The sequence below is a fragment of the Fusarium verticillioides genome, chromosome 5 (assembly GCF_000149555.1).
Source record: "Fusarium verticillioides 7600 chromosome 5, whole genome shotgun sequence".
NCBI classification, from domain to species: Eukaryota; Fungi; Ascomycota; class Sordariomycetes; order Hypocreales; family Nectriaceae; genus Fusarium; species Fusarium verticillioides.
The window spans coordinates 3,906,202-3,921,698 of NC_031679.1; the positions used below are offsets into that span (position 1 = coordinate 3,906,202).

Below are 15,497 nucleotides of genomic sequence, written 5' to 3' on the forward strand. Positions count from 1 at the left end.
CAGTAATGCAGATTATATACCCTTGTCGGGCCCTCATTGCAACCCGCTTTGAGCAAGCTTATCTGCAAGGGCATTACTCGCTTGTGGATTCTCGTATCAAGTCCTTTCAGGGTAGGATTCTCGTCCAGTTAGAGCCCCGGTCCGTTGCAACCTGTGCCGTTGGTTCACACCGGTCAGATGCGGCCGTGAGTTACATCCGCCATTTCATCAGTGGAACATGTTTCATCGTCCGAGATATAGAGTTTACGCTAACTCCTTCGTCAGCTCAGGAAATCAACTCATGCCATTCTCTGCATGTCTTTCTCATCCACTGGCTTTTGATAAAGCTAGGTTGTCAACACTGATGAGCCACTTGCTTGATGAGACTTGACTTACATGAATACCCACATATGGTCTTCTAAGAAGTTTTCGAAATGGCTCCAGCGAGAGCCATATATATATATATATGGTAATTGCCCTGAATCTCATCAGAAGCACAGTTGATCCCGCAAGAACAACTTGGGTGGATATTGGGCTGAAAAGTGGCCAGATCCCGACATTGATCGCCATTAATCTTACCCCGTACAGGGTGCGATTCGCTAGGGCTAATGCATGATGCATAATGCAACAGTCCATTCAGGAGTCACCTATCATGAACATTTCCATTCTAATGCCGATATATTCTCAAGCAATTGCCGCCTGATTGGTGGCGGCTTGGCACTAACGACCTTGCGTCCCAGGGGCTTGAGGAATTGAACCCTCGTATGTGCTCGGCTTTACGAAAAATCCTTACAACGCAACATTTAGTCCAGCTGAGTGAAAGACTTCAGTCAGCTTTATTGTCCCTTCCCCCCCACGTCTCCAATGCATTGTGCCTTGAGTTGAAGTCTTTGGCATCATCATGTCAACTATCGACCATGGGGTTAACATCTACAACACGTCTGTTGTACCGCCGCCAGTTGGCCAGGAGTCCAATTTCGACAGGCCGCTCTCCGACGTGCAACTCGCGACAATCACGGTCTTTGCAGTCACCTACTTTCTCGCGACCATCTCTCTCGTTCTTCGATATGCTACAAGCGCGCTGGTCGTTAAGGAATGGGAACTCAATGTCGTGCTCATCACGCTCGCATCAGGAACGGCGTTGGGCTACTTCATCTCTGTCTGCTTCATGATGAAGTATGGATGGGGATCGCATGCTTGGGATGTCTCTCTTGCGGATATGGTTCAGTATAACAAGGTACATAACTGATCTTTTGGGTGAAGCCGTTAATCGCTGACAATGATAGTATCTCTCTCCGACTACCTTAACGTACATGTGGAGCCCGACCCTAACGAAGCTCTCGATCCTGTCTGTCCTTTACCGCATCAGCCCAACAAGAGGCTATCAGATATCTGTCTACGTTATTGCCATTGCGTTGTTGATCTATACTGTTACCTTCACCGTCTTGCTTTCGGGGCCTTGCAATCCGAAGGATGTCGGCTCGGGTGTCTGCTTGAACAATCTCGCCATCTCCCAAGTCGTCCTGAACATCGCGACCGATTTGTCCATCATCATTCTCCCGCTTCCTACGTTACATAATCTCCAGATACCATTTCGACAAAAGGTTGTTGTTGGTTGCATTCTGTCCGTTGGATCTGCGTACGTATCTACTTTTGGTTACGATACAGGGAAATACTAACCGCCGCCGTAGTGTTCTGATCGCGTCCATCGTCCGAGCTCCTTACGTTCACATCATGGCCACCAATCCCGACTTCACCCGGAAACAAGCCGAAGCTGGTGTATGGTCCTTGGTCGAACTCAACATGGGCATTGTATGCAACAACCTCATGCGGCTGAAGCCGTTTCTAAGAACATACCTTCCCAGAGTCTTGACTTTTCTCGGTCTCACAGCCAAGTCGAAGCAGCAAGGAGGGGATCAATCCAAATCCAGTGGGAACTGGAGGGGCAGACCCTCGCACAGCTATCAGCTGAATAGTCTAGAGCATGACGACCCCCATCACAGGAGTTTTAGAAAGGAGCCTTCGGTTGATGCGACTGGTTTTGGGGACTCGGATAAGGAGCCATCACGCCATAATGGGAGCACTGATGATATACTTAGATCATAACGATACCCCTCGTTAAATAAACTTCAGAAGCTATGTACAAGAATCCATCAAGGTATTCAGTTAGAGCCATTCACTAAACATGTTTTCCGATAACACATGAATTCCTCAATACTCCAACACATGCACCTCCTTTACATCGTACCTTCGTTGACACGCAAGCTTATCGTTTAGCTTGAGCTTCCGCACCCAAGACGCGCTCTGCCTAACGAAACCCCCAAGGCTGCCGCGAGATGACTGCACGACAATTCAGTCTTTCTCGCGACCATGGTCAACGCCATTCCGCCGTTTACTTGAAGACAGACATCTCCAAAACGCCTTCTTGGCTGGCCAAATCAGGCTCTATGGTACCATCTAGTTCCCCTCTTCCAATAGGTCCCGGCCGAGATACAGGAAGTACAAGGTTTCGACCAGTTGTGAACGCCCTGGCCTACAACCTCGGCGGTAATGACGTTACAGGTGAACCAGCACCCAGTCTTCATCGAGAACGCGCGGGTCAGGGTTGAGTGGCCACATAGAAAGTGGTTTGTGTTCATGATCCAGACGCACATTGTGAGTTTTTGGTGAAGTCTGTTTGAAAGGCCAAGGGCTGGCTGATAGGAGGGGGAGAAATTGCAGCCGCACAGGTTGAAGTAACAGGCAATAGGCAGGCAGATTCAACTATTGGATATATCTCCGAGAAGTGGATTAACATCGGTGTCGCTCTGAAAAGCTTGAATTGTGAGAAGCAACAATCGAGATGGGTAATTGCGAGGAACTGAGCCTAGTTATCTATGTCGCAACGGCGATCGCGTATTGCAGACGAAGTCAGACCTGGTGACTCTCTCGCATGCACGGTATCACGCCGTGACCTGATTGGGTCTGACCAACGTGTTGCTTGAACTGCAGACTCAAGAAACAAGGGGCTTGAAAAGGACGTCCAAAGTGCAATGCAGTACAACCGTCACACCAGAAGTCGAGAATCTGACTACTCACGGTCACTGTTTCGGAATAATTCTTCCGGAACAAAAGCAAAGAGCTGACTTTTCACCGTATTCCATATTAGGAAGGTTTTATCATATCATGCTTACTGCTGACGTTCTCCAGAGCCTCGTTAGACATAGTCGTTCTCATTGGCTGTTGTTCCCTTACGACAAATAATCCATGTTTATAGGTAAGCAAGGCGGAATCCTACAGGTCGAATTGCTGTCCGCGTGAGACGTGATCGCGTCAGGATTGCTGCTGTGCCGCTTGACAGCCTGAAAATGCAGATTGATAACTGAGTGGTTGGAGAAACGTTATTAAGCTGCTTGTTTGGTCATGAGCTGAGAATCCTACAGATTTGGGGAGAGAAACTCATTGGCTAAGTGGGCTTGCCTCACTTGAGACGTAGGACACCATGTCAGCATCGCTTCTAAAGAATGAGGCCTCACTCGGTTAACCAAGACGAACAATGCAGTCTTTCCCGATTGATACTGATAGTAGTCTTGAAGGCCCCCATAGCTGCCTGCTGTCTACTGACATATGGATGCAGCCTCACTCCATCGCTATAGCCTATCGGCAACATAGGTTGCATGTTGGTATGGTATGTTCTGATGACAAGTCGTCAATATGATCGTTTTTCTTGATAATACAAGCCAAGGCCAGGCTACTTGGTCCTGCCGCGCTGATGAGAAGTTAGCCGAAGGCCTCTACAGTTCGGCGAAATCATACTGGCTTCGACGCCTCTCGGCCATTGCATCAAGTGTCTGAACGTCGTTCACATAGCAAAAGAATGCGGAGTTTCATAAATACACCAGGCCTTGACGGGGGGAGATATAATAAATAGCCAGCAGGACAACAATAGTGCAGAGTGATTTAGAGTTACAGCACCAGGATCGGTTTCTGAGAAAAGATATCAAATTCTCCAATTAATTACTATTCTATTCAATTCTATAAACTTCTAACCATCTAATACATCTAGATATTGGATATCAATGCTCACATCTAAACGCGCCACAAGGCATACCATAATTCGACCTTTTTCGACCATTTTGGATTACATTCGTCTATTTGTTGGAGGACTTGGGCTTCCAGAGGATCCATGCGAAAGTGATGCACAGCTTGAGGAACGCAGCGATCCAAAGAGCTCCAGCGAATCCAACCCAAGACTTTGACAAGAAACCACCAGAAACAGCGCCGGCGAAGAGAAGTACAGCTCCAGTAGCCCTTCGGTTTCGATCGGCATTGTCATTGATAGGTGCAGTGAAGAGCTTTGCGTCGCTCATCATGTCGCAGTACAAACTTGTCAGGACGATTGTAGGCATGGCGTTGTACTTGAGGACACGGCTGGCGACAATCTGGCCTGCACTCTGGAAAGCGAGGATGATAATGGCAGCGTAGTCAGTTGCTGGGAATGAGTCCTGGACTCTCTCGATAATCCAGCCATTCTCGTGCACTGTTTCCCGACCGTGGGGATGGTTGTAAACTGCGCCGGTCGTAGCGAGGATAGCGACCAGACCAGTGAGAAGAGCCTGGATGAGGAATGACGTGATAAGGACCCAACGCTTCTGAGGTCCGAAAAATCGATGGAAGCTGGAGAAGAACAGAGCTCCAAGGGCAAAGCAGACAATAGCGAGAAAACAGCGAGACCATGCTTTCCCAGGAAGGTTTTCGGGTTGATGACTGACGCCTAGACCAACAAAGATTGTGTTTCCTGTAGGATGTGAGTTTGAAGTTTGAGATGTGAATTGAGAGATATGAACTGACCTGTTTGCATACTGACGAAACAGCCGTACATGTTGAACGCAGCGCTGTCAACGAGACCAGCCACGAAGAAGCAAATGAGAAGCAGAATATCACCCCATCGCGTATCAATCTCCGTCGTGAATCTGCTGACCACAGGGCTCTTTGTCTCTCCCTTTGGCCCAGCTTCGGGGTTATCGCTACCAGAGTCGGGCATATTGACCGAGATTCGGAAGTATTGCCGAAACGTATTCCCTCTCGAAAAAGTCGTTCCCAACGTCGATAACGCGGTTCGTTACAATCCAACGGTCGTGAGGTCAATGGCGTCTTTGAAAAGCGAAAGTTTTTGTAGTCAACGCCTCGAAGAGTTATTTCAAAGGGAGAGAAGAAGAAAAAAAGAGTCACTCCTTTAATCGGGATGACGTGCTGGGGTGGGCCCACTATTATTCGGAGCGAAAATTGTCTGGGCTGAGAGAGGAAAAGAAAAGAAAAGAGATTGGCATCCGGCGATTTCGGCTCTGAATTGCTTCGCCAAGAATAGTGCACAGACAATGCGTACGTGGACTAGTCTGGGCAAAATATTATTAATGGGTTTTGTATGAGTGGATACGGAGTATGTCGAATTATATATACCTATGAAGAATTGTTGTTTTTATAAGTCAAGATCACACAGCCTTATCATTCAATACTTGTAATTTAATGCAGTGAAATTACTTATTAAATATCAAAGAGAGAAGAGATGCCAAGGTGCACTGCCTCGGATCAATGGGGCGCCTTCTATCGACAAAACAATACCAAGAATCGCGTATTGCCAAGCCGGCACTTGGCTTCCCATGCCGAGATGACTTTTTCTAGGCATAGAAAGACCGCATGTTTTGCCAAGAAGAAGGTGTTCCAAGTAGACTCATGGGTTTCTAACACAGTTCTTTGTCTCATGACCATATCATAAAACCAAGCTTTCCTGGTAGCCGTTTAGAGAAGGGTGCATTTAAGTTAGTATGCAACTTTCAATAGCTCAACGGAATAAGAGAATGAATCAATGCAATTCAAGCCTCGTTTGAGAAAGAATTCTGTTCTATGAGACCTGTCGTATCTCAATTGATGACTGCGTTGCCATCACAGCCATGGAATATCAAGTTGTTGTCTTGAGTATCTACTTACCCTGCACGACCGCTGTGGCGTTTTCTCTTTTCATCAACATTGCTATTCAACTCTACCAAGGGATAACGTAAATTTACCTCCAGATAGGACCCTTGAATGATCATTATCACCCTTGCAACTTGTTCAAAGGCTAGCGACTGATCGCCATGACGAAGAAATTCCTTGAATGACATCCCGGGTGAGCAAGCCACATGTGGCGCAGTGGGCAGCACAAATGTTTTATGCAGGCAAAATTTAGAAGCGGATTTTCTTTCTCCGTACACCTACTCATAGCTCTCTCATCATGTCGGACCCGCCGAATTCCCAACCCGATAGCTTGATACAAGCGGATAAATGCAAGGAATACTGGGAGACTGTTGCTTCTGATAGTAACGGAATGCTTGGCGGCGTTCTGGCTGTCATGCCCTCCGTTTCCCGCATAGATCTCCAAGGATCGCGCACGTTTTTGGCGAGGCTAGGAATTGGCATCAAGAGCGGCAGACAAAGAGTACCACGAGTTCTCGAGGGTGGGGCAGGGTAAGTATCGGATTGAAATGTCTCGGGACAAAATTGCTAATAGAGAACTGGATAGAATTGGCAGGATAACAGAAGGACTGCTTCTCAAGCTGGCGGATCAAGTTGACGTCGTCGAGCCCGTGGCCAAATTCACAGCAAGCTTACACGGAAAGCCTGGCGTGGGAGAAATCCACAATGTTGGCCTTGAGAAATGGGAACCCACCGAGGGCGCTGTATACGACCTGATCTGGATCCAATGGTGCATAGGGCATCTCAACGACGACGAGTTGGTGCAGTTCCTTGAAAAGTGCAAAGCTGTGCTGCAAAAGGAACATGGCCTCATTGTCTTCAAGGAGAACTTGAGCACCTGGGGTCAGGACAAGTTTGATGAACTTGACGGTAGCGTTACAAGGTAAGTTTCTTCAAGCCCACTTTCCGCGACTTGTCAACTGACGAATGAATAGAGAGGATAAAAAATTCCTGCAACTTTTTGACAGGGCAGGGATGAAGCTGGTGAGATCTGATGAACAACATGGATTCCCAGTTGTAAACAAAAGACAGCTACTTCCATTAAAGATGTATGCATTAAAATTGAATTAAAGAGTTAAATAAAATAATTAAAGGGTCTTTTCTTTCTATATAATTAATAGAAAGAATTATAAATTAATTTCCTTTTTTTATTCTTTCTTTCTTTCTTTTTTTTTTTTTTCAAGAAAATAATAATAATTTTTTAACTATTTTAGAACTCTATTGGTAAGTATCCTAATATTAGAACTCTAGGGGTAAAGAATGAGTATTTATAACTACCTACAGTACGGAGTACAGGCGTCTAATTACCAACCATCAGCTGATGCTGGGTTGCAAGGATCACTACACGGCGGATATACAGCACTCATGATTGGGCAGTGGGAAAAAGACGCCCAACCACTCAACATATGACTATTATTAGGTATTTAAAACCCCAGAACTGGACGTCGCACCATCATTTAAACCCCCCCAGACTTAAACTTCTGGTATCTTGTTTTATGATGCTGAGCTTAGGTTCGCACATCAATCAATGCCACTTGTACTGCTGCAGATCATTCATTTAGGACGACATACGCACCCTGCCCATGGTTAATTCCTAGAAGGCTAGCGAAAGGATGCAAGACCCCCAAAATATCAGAGATGAACGCAGTGAGCTTTCATCAAGGCCAAGTCAGAATGACCCTGAAGTATCGGATATAAGTCTGCTTTGGCAAGGAGCTATTGATCGATACAAGGCAATCACGGGCAAAGAGGTGGATTTAGAACGCGCTACTAATGTGCAGCAAGTTCTTGGAGCACTCGAGGATAAGGAAGAAAAGTTTAAATGGCGCCGCCATGATGGCTCTCAGATCGACAAGTTTAGGACGCTTGTAAAAGAGGCACTGGCCCCTATTCAATTGATCGGGGACATTGTAGTGAATGCAACTAAAACGGTAAAATATCTTGTTCCCTACCATATACAGCGGTACTAACTACCATGCTAGGTATATCCGGCGACTGAGGCCATATTCGCCGCTATGCGGTATCTTATAAGCGTGAGTGGCATGGGCTCCTTTGCTATTTTCTTTCTAATAACTTTCAAGGTCTCAAAAAGCGTTTCGGCAGACTATGACAAGCTAGAAAACTTCTTTGAAGATTTGCGATCATATTTAACGCGTCTGAGCGTGTTGGAGCATAAGATCCCGGCAATTGCGGAACTCAGAGCAGCACTTACTGAAGTTCTCGCCTCTACTCTAGTCTTATGTGCCATCTGTACGAGGTACCTGAAGACAAAACGCATTGGTGAGTTGTTTCTCTCTCCTCTACGGCTTTCTCTAGGCCAGCAAGCCTGCTTGAGTCAATATAGCTGTAAACGAGTTCGACAATACGTATTCTTTTGCTTATAATTTTGATAGTCAAAGCACTTAGAGCTCTTCTATCCGGCGAGGACTCTGAGCTGAAAGAAGCTTATGAAAACCTCCACAAGGCTGTTGAACGAGAAAAAGGAGTAGTCAGGAACTGCATTCTACTGGGAGTGGAGGAGGGAAAGTTTCATGCTCGAGCGGCTGTTACTGGAATAAATGAGAACTTGGCTCTGACGGAGCGTATTGACAACAGGCTGGAGTACGTGATTGAGAGATCAAACAGGATGGATGGATATTTGGACAGTGAGCATTCGGCAGTGGTTTCAGGCCCTAAGCTAATCGAAGTTTCCAGCACACGAAGTAACCGTTGAGCGGGAAAACCTTATCAAATGGCTATCGAGTCTGGATTTTTGTGACAAGCAGCGCAGCCTTTTCTCGAAACACCATGGCGATACTGGAAAATGGTTGCTTGACTCCGATAAATTCCAGGACTGGCTCTCTGCGAGTGATGAGGAAAGCACTATGCTATGGTGTGCAGGAAATCGTAAGAGAACCCATTGCTGAACGTGGGGTTGCCAGTGATGCTAACTTTCTCAGCTGGCTCTGGAAAATCGGTCATGATGTCAGTATTTGATTCACCGATATGGTCACAAGAAGACTGTTGTCTTACATACTCGCATAGGTCCACTGTCATCAATTATCTTGAAGAAACCACAAAGAAAGACGAAGTCGCGATAGCTTACGTTTACTGCGATTACAAGGACAAGCAAACTCTTTCGGAGACCAACATTTGGGCCAGCGTTACCAGGCAGCTGGCAGAAGCGTGTAGTCAGCTACCGCCTGACATTATTAGTTTTCGAGACAAGTATCTCGAAAAGAGATCACTGCCGAGCGACGAAGAGCGTATATCACTTATCACGTCTTTGTCTAAGCGTTTTCAGAAGACGTTCATTCTCATTGACGCGCTGGTAATCATAAGTCTACTCCAATGTTATTCAAATCTGTATTGACCTGGAAGCTAGGATGAATGCCCTGAAGAAAATAGAGATGCATTTCTTCGATTGGCTAGCGACGTGGATGCCTCTGTACATTTGATGATCACCTCTCGAATGAATCTGGACCTCACAGAAAGTTTTGGCCGTCTCACACAAATCACCATTGCAGCTCGGCCTTCAGATGTGGAGACATATCTTGATGCCAAGATGAGAGCAAACTCAAGAATGCGCTCATTCTTGCGCAGAGATAAAGCTCTCAGGAATGATATTATTAGTACTCTGGTTAAAAAGACTGACGGGATGTTAGTCAAATTCACCTAATCGCTGCACTTAGTTACTGATGGCTATATCTGCAGGTTCCTCCTGGCCCACCTACAGATTGAGTATTTATGTGGTCGCTCTAATCTCAGACAAGTTCGATCATCGTTGAATTCTCTGGTTGGAAAATTAGAAGAGTTTTATGACGCTGCTTGGCAGAGGATAGAGAGCCTTGACGAGGGCGATAGTCTGTTGGCTAAGAAGGCACTTTCATACGTATTTTATGCCAAGAGGCCGCTGACTTCGGAGGAACTTTTTCATGCGTTGAGTGTTGAACCTGGAGACCCAGAGCTTGATGACTTGGCGTTTACTGAAAAGCATATTCTTCTGTCCGTCACGGCTGGTCTGCTCCAGATCGGTGACGACATGGACGACGCGAGACTCATCCATCTAACTCTCCATGAATACCTTTCGAAGCATCAAGGCCGATTCTTGGAACCAGAAAACCATCTGGCAAAAACTTGCTTGACCTATTTGTCGTTCGACGTCTTCAGTACCGGCCCTTGCCAAGTTGAGCAAGAACTCGATAAACGAATGGGTCATTATGCTCTTCTCGGCTACGCCTCCCATCATTGGGGAGACCACTTCGCAGCTGGCCAAGGTGATGACGACGTTGGCGAGATCATGGATTTCTTAGAAGATGAGAAAAAGTTGGCTTCCTCAATGCAAGCCATGTGCATTCCCCGACACCGCACCGCTGGTTGGCATGAAGCCTTTCCAAAAGAATTTACGTCGCTTCATGCAGTTGCGTATTGGGGCTTATATGATGTTCTTGAGCCCGCTCTTGGGACTGGAGCTAGCATTGATCACCAAGACAGCCACGGTATGTCTGCACTTCATCTGGCCTCACGCCGTGGTTTTGCAAAATTGGTGCAAGCCTTTCTCCTCCGAGGCGCCGATACAGATTTGATGAACGAGCGAGGCGAAACTGCCATGCTTTGGGCCGCGAGGAATGGCCATGGGAAGGTGATGGAACTCCTCATCGCGAATGGTGCCGATTCGACGATTGAGGATGACGAATGCTGGACGGCTCTTCACTGGGCTGTGATCAACAGACATGACAACATAGTTTTGATGCTCCTTGACCAGCATGCTCGAGTCGTGTCAGACAACTCGCAGACCAACAAAGCACTGATCTTGGCTGCTGAAGCGGGCAGCATCGGGACCCTGGATCTTCTTCTACGCCTAGGTGCCGAAGTAGATGCCGTTGACGAACAAGAGAGTCCTGCGCTACACTGGGCCGCCCCAGGAGGCCATGAGCAAGCAGCCACTATCCTTCTGAGGAATGGTGCAAATCCTAACTCACGGGATTGTTATGAGAACACACCGCTGCATTGGGCGATCCCATACGAGGGAATCACACGCCTTCTCCTTTGCAACGGAGCTAATTCGAACTACGTGAACGACGCCAAGCAGTCGCCTTTACATTGGAGTGCCCACGCTGGGTTCGCCAATTCAATAACTGCCCTACTAGAATATGGAGGAGACCCCAACGCACCAGATTCGCGTGGTGTAACTCCTTTACATATGGCAGTGATGCAGGGCCACGAAGCTATAGTGGCTCAACTCTTAAGTGCTGGGGCTGATGTCAATACTAAAGACGATGACGGGTGGACCCCACTACATGCTGCCGTGGTAAGAGGTCACGGCAGCTTGGTGGAATTACTGGCGAGCCGAGTGGATGATGCACAGGAGATTTTGGATAAGCTTCAGTCAGAATTATCGGGCCGGGACCATCGCAACATTCTTGAAGAGATGGCCTCAAACAAATCACATGGAAGCATAGTCGTGTCAGGGCTTCGTACAGCCGTAAACAGCGGGTACAAGGAGAGAATCGTGTCGTTGATAGAAAGCGGCGCCGACATTGACGCTCAGGATCCGATTGGTGAAAGTACTGCCCTCACCCAGGCAGCCGAACAAGGACGCGCCGATCTTGCTAGTCTTCTCCTAGAGCGTGGAGCAAATCCCAACCAGCGAGAAAAGCACGGTAGAACAGCGCTTCAAATCGCAGCCCGGAATGGACATACTGATGTTGTCGCCGTCCTGGTAGCTGAAGGCGCTGATATAGACGCTAGAGTACACGGATGGACCCCTATGCTGTTAGCAGCAAAGAACGAGAGGTTTGAAGTTCTGGACTATCTTATCAGGAGAGGGGCAGATGTCAACTCGGTCGACTATTGTGGGCGGACAGCTTTGCACTGGGCTGCGAAGAATGGCTGTATGGCTTCGACACACTTATTGTTGGAAATGGGTGCCGATGTCCAGATCAAGGATCACATGGGAAAGACACCATATGATTGGGCCGTGGAAGAACAGCACGGGTTTGTTGCTAGTATGCTTCATCCTTCAGAGAGCTGAAGGGTATAGCCAACTAAGGACTATGTTATCGTGCTGAGCAACCCTCATAGGAATTAGCTAGTAAAGAGTAGCCGTAGGCGAACATAAGCTTCTGGCTAGAAGTATTTTGGCCTTTTAATCGCCAGTATGCCAGGCTTGAACCGCTATTCATTTATACTGTACCGGCCAATTTGAAGGTGACAGATCCATCAGAGTTGGGATATGCATAATAAGCGTTCGTCCGTCTTTCTCTTCCACGTCATTTCGTGTGAAATTGTGGACTAAGAAGAAGAATTTTCAATCATTTACCTGGCCACAAGCTCACAACCCAGTACTAGCCGTATCCAGATTGCATCAAGCCTCGTGTTTTTGGCCATAAACAACATATCTGAACTGGTCAGTAGTTCCCCTTCACAATCTCAGGGATCACTTACATGGGCCACCAAGCGTGAATACGTCTGCCATTCATATCAGTCCTACCCTTTGCCAAAAACACCTCTACCTCTTCGGGACTCCATCCCAGCCCTTTTGTGAAGAGCACCATAGAAAGACCCGACAGCTCACCCGCGATGTTATGATTACACAAAAATCCTAAATCGTCAGCTCAATTCCCTCCCCAGAAACAAAAAACATACCAAGTTACTTATAATAAGGATCAGCAGGCCATCTATTAGTAGGCCACTTATACACCACCTCCGTAACATTCACAAACCCCGCATCAATCATCTGATGTTTGTAGAACTTGGCACTCTCCGCCGTGCGACCAAACTTATTTGTCGCTTCGATCATGAAGCTGGACCACTGATCAATGTAAGAATCCTTTTTGAGGGTCCCGTCGTCGCATTGTGCGGGAATGTTATGTCTTGGTATCCAACCCAACCGCCGGGACTAGAAGCGTTGAAGGACTGGGCGAAGAATTTGGGTAAGTCGCCGATTGAGCCGGTCATCATGCGGGCGAAGATGAAGCCGAAGGGGTAGTTGAATGCCCATTCGTCTTCGAGGTCGTCGACTTGGAATTGGAGATTCGTGGGGAGGCTGTGTTGTCGGTGGGAACACCGGTTTCTGAAGTTGGAAGGCGTACAGGTTTGGTTGAATTGGGCAGAGGTCGATATTGATGACCTGGAAGTGTTAGGGCGAAGCGACGAGTGAGATGAGGTGTTGTACTTGTGTTTCGGGATGAGCATCGGTAAAGTCAATCGCCCAGACACCAGTGCCGGTTCCTGCATCCAGAGGGCGGCTCAAATGCATGGTATCTCCAATTGGGCTGAGATATAGCTTTCCGCCAAGAGTGAGCGTGAACAAATGATGTTGAAGATCTACCCCGATCAGTCCATGCTCATGATGCTCTTGTAAACGACTCACCTAAGCGTTCTTGCTCAGACTGATGTGGCGCGATGTTAGTGATGAATTTGATGAGAGAGGCGTGTTTCATACCGACTGATTGGGGATAATCAGTAAGATGGCTCAAATCAGCGAGAGTAACGTACTGGGTCCTCTGAAAGCGTGGTATGTTCGTTCTTTTTCGGTGCAATAGGCCATAATACTTGAATTAATTGACGCTTTACTACTCACAGCATCGTCCTGCATACATAAAAATAGAGTCTTATTTAGCTACCTAAGCTACCTAGGGTTATTACCCTTTACTATTTAATCTAATCTAATTCCCCTTGGCCCTGTAGGATTGTTTCTTTTTGTAAAGCCAAGTCCCCACGGGTTCGGGCCGCTGGTCCCTGATCGTAAACTGTTCCCGCGAACTAACAACTTTAACGCTTGGTAATATAAGCATCTACCGCAAATAGTTGAGGATTGGTCTTCGCAGCGCCATCATGGCTGAAGCATCTTTCCTTGATCATATGCGCGAAATCGTTGGCGACGTTCGTCCATCAATTGCAATCGCAGGACTCGTGGCCATATTCGTGGTACTCTGGTCTGTCCTCTCAACATGGCAACAGTACAACCGCCTGCGCGAATTTAAAGGCCCTCGCCTAGCAGCACTCTCAAAATGGTGGTTAATCAAGAAAGTCGGCGGTGGAAGAGCATACCTCGACTTTTGGGAGTCACGAAACAATACGGTAGTTATCCAGTAATCGCATCTCCATTGTAAGCTTACAATATCGACAGGCTCAATTGCTAGGGTCGGACCCAACGATCTTCTCACCGACGACCCAGAACTAATACGTCACATCCTCAACGTACGAACCGAATACCGTCTATCAGATTGGTATGACGGCATGCGCTTCGATCCTGGTAACAACAACATTCTCCCATGGCGCGACGAAGACGAACATTTCAAGCTGCGCTCTAAAATGTCAGCTGGCTACCGCGGTCGCGAGGTAGAGCATCTCGAACCAAAGATTGACAAGAACATACTATCCTTCATGAAATTATTGGGAAAGTACGCAGATGAGAAAAAGCCAGTTGATTTTGGTCGGCGCGCGCAGTTTTTCACGTTAGATGTCATTTCGGACTTGGCGTTTGGTGAGCCGCTTGGGTTCTTGGAGACGGATTCTGATGTGTACAAGTATATCCAGATCACGGAGGAGATGCTGCCAGCTGTGATGGTGACAACGATAATTCCGTGGCTGGTTAAGGTACTGAGTTCACCGGTTTTTAAAAGTCTTTTGCCGTCGGAGAAGGATAGGCTTGGGTTTGAAAAGTTGATGGGGTGAGTAACGGTGTTTAATCGAGGTGGATGTGAAAGTGCTGATGGATTAAAGAATTGCGAAACAGGTCACGGCTGAGCGATTCGGACCAGATAAAAAGGTTCAGAAAGATATGCTTGGGTCTTTTATTGCTCATGGCCTTACCCAGAAGGAGGCAGAGTCTGAGATTCTGTTACAAACGTAAGTCCTTGGCTTTGATTTATACCAACGCTAATATTCGCAGTGTCGCGGGCTCAGATACAACAGCTACAGCCATTCGCTTAACCATGCTTCACATCATCACCAATCCTCTCGTACACCCCACCCTCCGCGCCGAAATCTCAAAAACCCACTTCTCAGAACCCGTAATCCCCGACGCAATCGGCCGTGATCTGCCCTACCTCCAAGCCGTCATAAAAGAAGGTCTCCGCATATTCCCTCCCGTCGCAGGTCTAATGTCCAAACAAGTCCCCCCCCCCCAAGGCGACACCTGGAAAGGAAAATTCATCCCCGACGGTACCAAAATCGGATACTGCGCGTGGGGAATATTCCGCCGTGAAGATATCTGGGGTTCTGATGCTGGAGAGTTTAGACCCGAGAGATGGTTGGAGAGTAAGGGTGAGAAGTTGAGGGAGAGGGAGAGTGCGCTGGAGTTGATCTTTAGTTATGGACGGTGGCAGTGTTTGGGGAGACCGGTTGCTTTGATGGAGTTGAACAAGGTCTATGTTAAGTTTTATAATGACTGAGAGGGACGAGGCTAATTTTGTGAAGTTGCTGCGACGGTTTAACTTTACGATTTGTGATCCCACCAAGCCTTGGACTGTGTTTAACTGTGGTATTTTCTCACAGTCTGAGCTCATGGCTCGCGTTCATCGCAGAGATCGAATTGTTGA

At 47.3% G+C, this 15,497-nt stretch overlaps 6 protein-coding genes across 6 annotated transcripts; 4 read left to right on the top strand and 2 right to left on the bottom strand.

The window, feature by feature from the left end:
* Positions 1 to 880: 880 nt before the first annotated feature.
* Positions 881 to 2,115, top strand: FVEG_09326 (hypothetical protein; the record flags this gene model as incomplete). The annotated part of the gene is made up of 3 exons (XM_018898319.1): positions 881 to 1,216; positions 1,266 to 1,618; positions 1,671 to 2,115. 3 exons carry the CDS (start codon positions 881 to 883, stop codon positions 2,083 to 2,085), a joined length of 1,104 nt encoding a protein of 367 aa, XP_018756178.1. The 3' UTR covers positions 2,086 to 2,115.
* Positions 2,116 to 3,938: 1,823 nt separating this feature from the next.
* Positions 3,939 to 5,431, bottom strand: FVEG_09327 (hypothetical protein). The gene is made up of 3 exons (XM_018898320.1): positions 5,419 to 5,431; positions 4,810 to 5,354; positions 3,939 to 4,756 (listed from the first exon to the last, which is right to left on the bottom strand). Exons 2-3 carry the CDS (start codon positions 5,000 to 5,002, stop codon positions 4,110 to 4,112), a joined length of 840 nt encoding a protein of 279 aa, XP_018756179.1. The 5' UTR covers positions 5,003 to 5,354; positions 5,419 to 5,431; the 3' UTR covers positions 3,939 to 4,109.
* A 720-nt stretch (positions 5,432 to 6,151) lies between these two features.
* Positions 6,152 to 7,070, top strand: FVEG_09328 (hypothetical protein). Its single transcript, XM_018898321.1, has 3 exons — positions 6,152 to 6,462; positions 6,518 to 6,853; positions 6,906 to 7,070. Exons 1-3 carry the CDS (start codon positions 6,230 to 6,232, stop codon positions 7,039 to 7,041), a joined length of 705 nt encoding a protein of 234 aa, XP_018756180.1. The 5' UTR covers positions 6,152 to 6,229; the 3' UTR covers positions 7,042 to 7,070.
* Positions 7,071 to 7,583: 513 nt separating this feature from the next.
* Positions 7,584 to 12,149, top strand: FVEG_09329 (hypothetical protein; the record flags this gene model as incomplete). The annotated part of the gene is made up of 9 exons (XM_018898322.1): positions 7,584 to 7,901; positions 7,953 to 8,003; positions 8,052 to 8,250; positions 8,364 to 8,615; positions 8,665 to 8,856; positions 8,910 to 8,934; positions 8,995 to 9,280; positions 9,335 to 9,609; positions 9,664 to 12,149. 9 exons carry the CDS (start codon positions 7,584 to 7,586, stop codon positions 11,981 to 11,983), a joined length of 3,918 nt encoding a protein of 1,305 aa, XP_018756181.1. The 3' UTR covers positions 11,984 to 12,149.
* Positions 12,150 to 12,747: 598 nt separating this feature from the next.
* FVEG_16560 (hypothetical protein) lies at positions 12,748 to 13,501 on the bottom strand (the record flags this gene model as incomplete). Its single annotated transcript, XM_018905808.1, has 5 exons — positions 12,748 to 12,997; positions 13,044 to 13,081; positions 13,127 to 13,278; positions 13,325 to 13,399; positions 13,450 to 13,501. The coding sequence occupies 5 exons, from the start codon at positions 13,499 to 13,501 to the stop codon at positions 12,748 to 12,750; spliced, it is 567 nt and encodes a 188-aa protein (XP_018756182.1).
* A 287-nt stretch (positions 13,502 to 13,788) lies between these two features.
* FVEG_09330 (hypothetical protein) lies at positions 13,789 to 15,350 on the top strand (the record flags this gene model as incomplete). Its single annotated transcript, XM_018898323.1, has 4 exons — positions 13,789 to 14,034; positions 14,068 to 14,627; positions 14,680 to 14,805; positions 14,849 to 15,350. 4 exons carry the CDS (start codon positions 13,789 to 13,791, stop codon positions 15,348 to 15,350), a joined length of 1,434 nt encoding a protein of 477 aa, XP_018756183.1.
* Positions 15,351 to 15,497: the final 147 nt, after the last annotated feature.

Coding starts and splice junctions, on each gene's coding strand:
- FVEG_09327 (XM_018898320.1), bottom strand. CDS start 5,002: ATGCCCGACTCTGGTAGCGATAACCCCGAAGCTGGGCCAAAGGGAGAG. Junction 4,757..4,809: donor TTTCGTCAGTATGCAAACAG/GTCAGTTCATAT, acceptor CACATCCTACAG/GAAACACAATCTTTGTTGGT.
- FVEG_09328 (XM_018898321.1), top strand. CDS start 6,230: ATGTCGGACCCGCCGAATTCCCAACCCGATAGCTTGATACAAGCGGAT. Junction 6,463..6,517: donor GTTCTCGAGGGTGGGGCAGG/GTAAGTATCGGA, acceptor AGAACTGGATAG/AATTGGCAGGATAACAGAAG. Junction 6,854..6,905: donor CTTGACGGTAGCGTTACAAG/GTAAGTTTCTTC, acceptor ACGAATGAATAG/AGAGGATAAAAAATTCCTGC.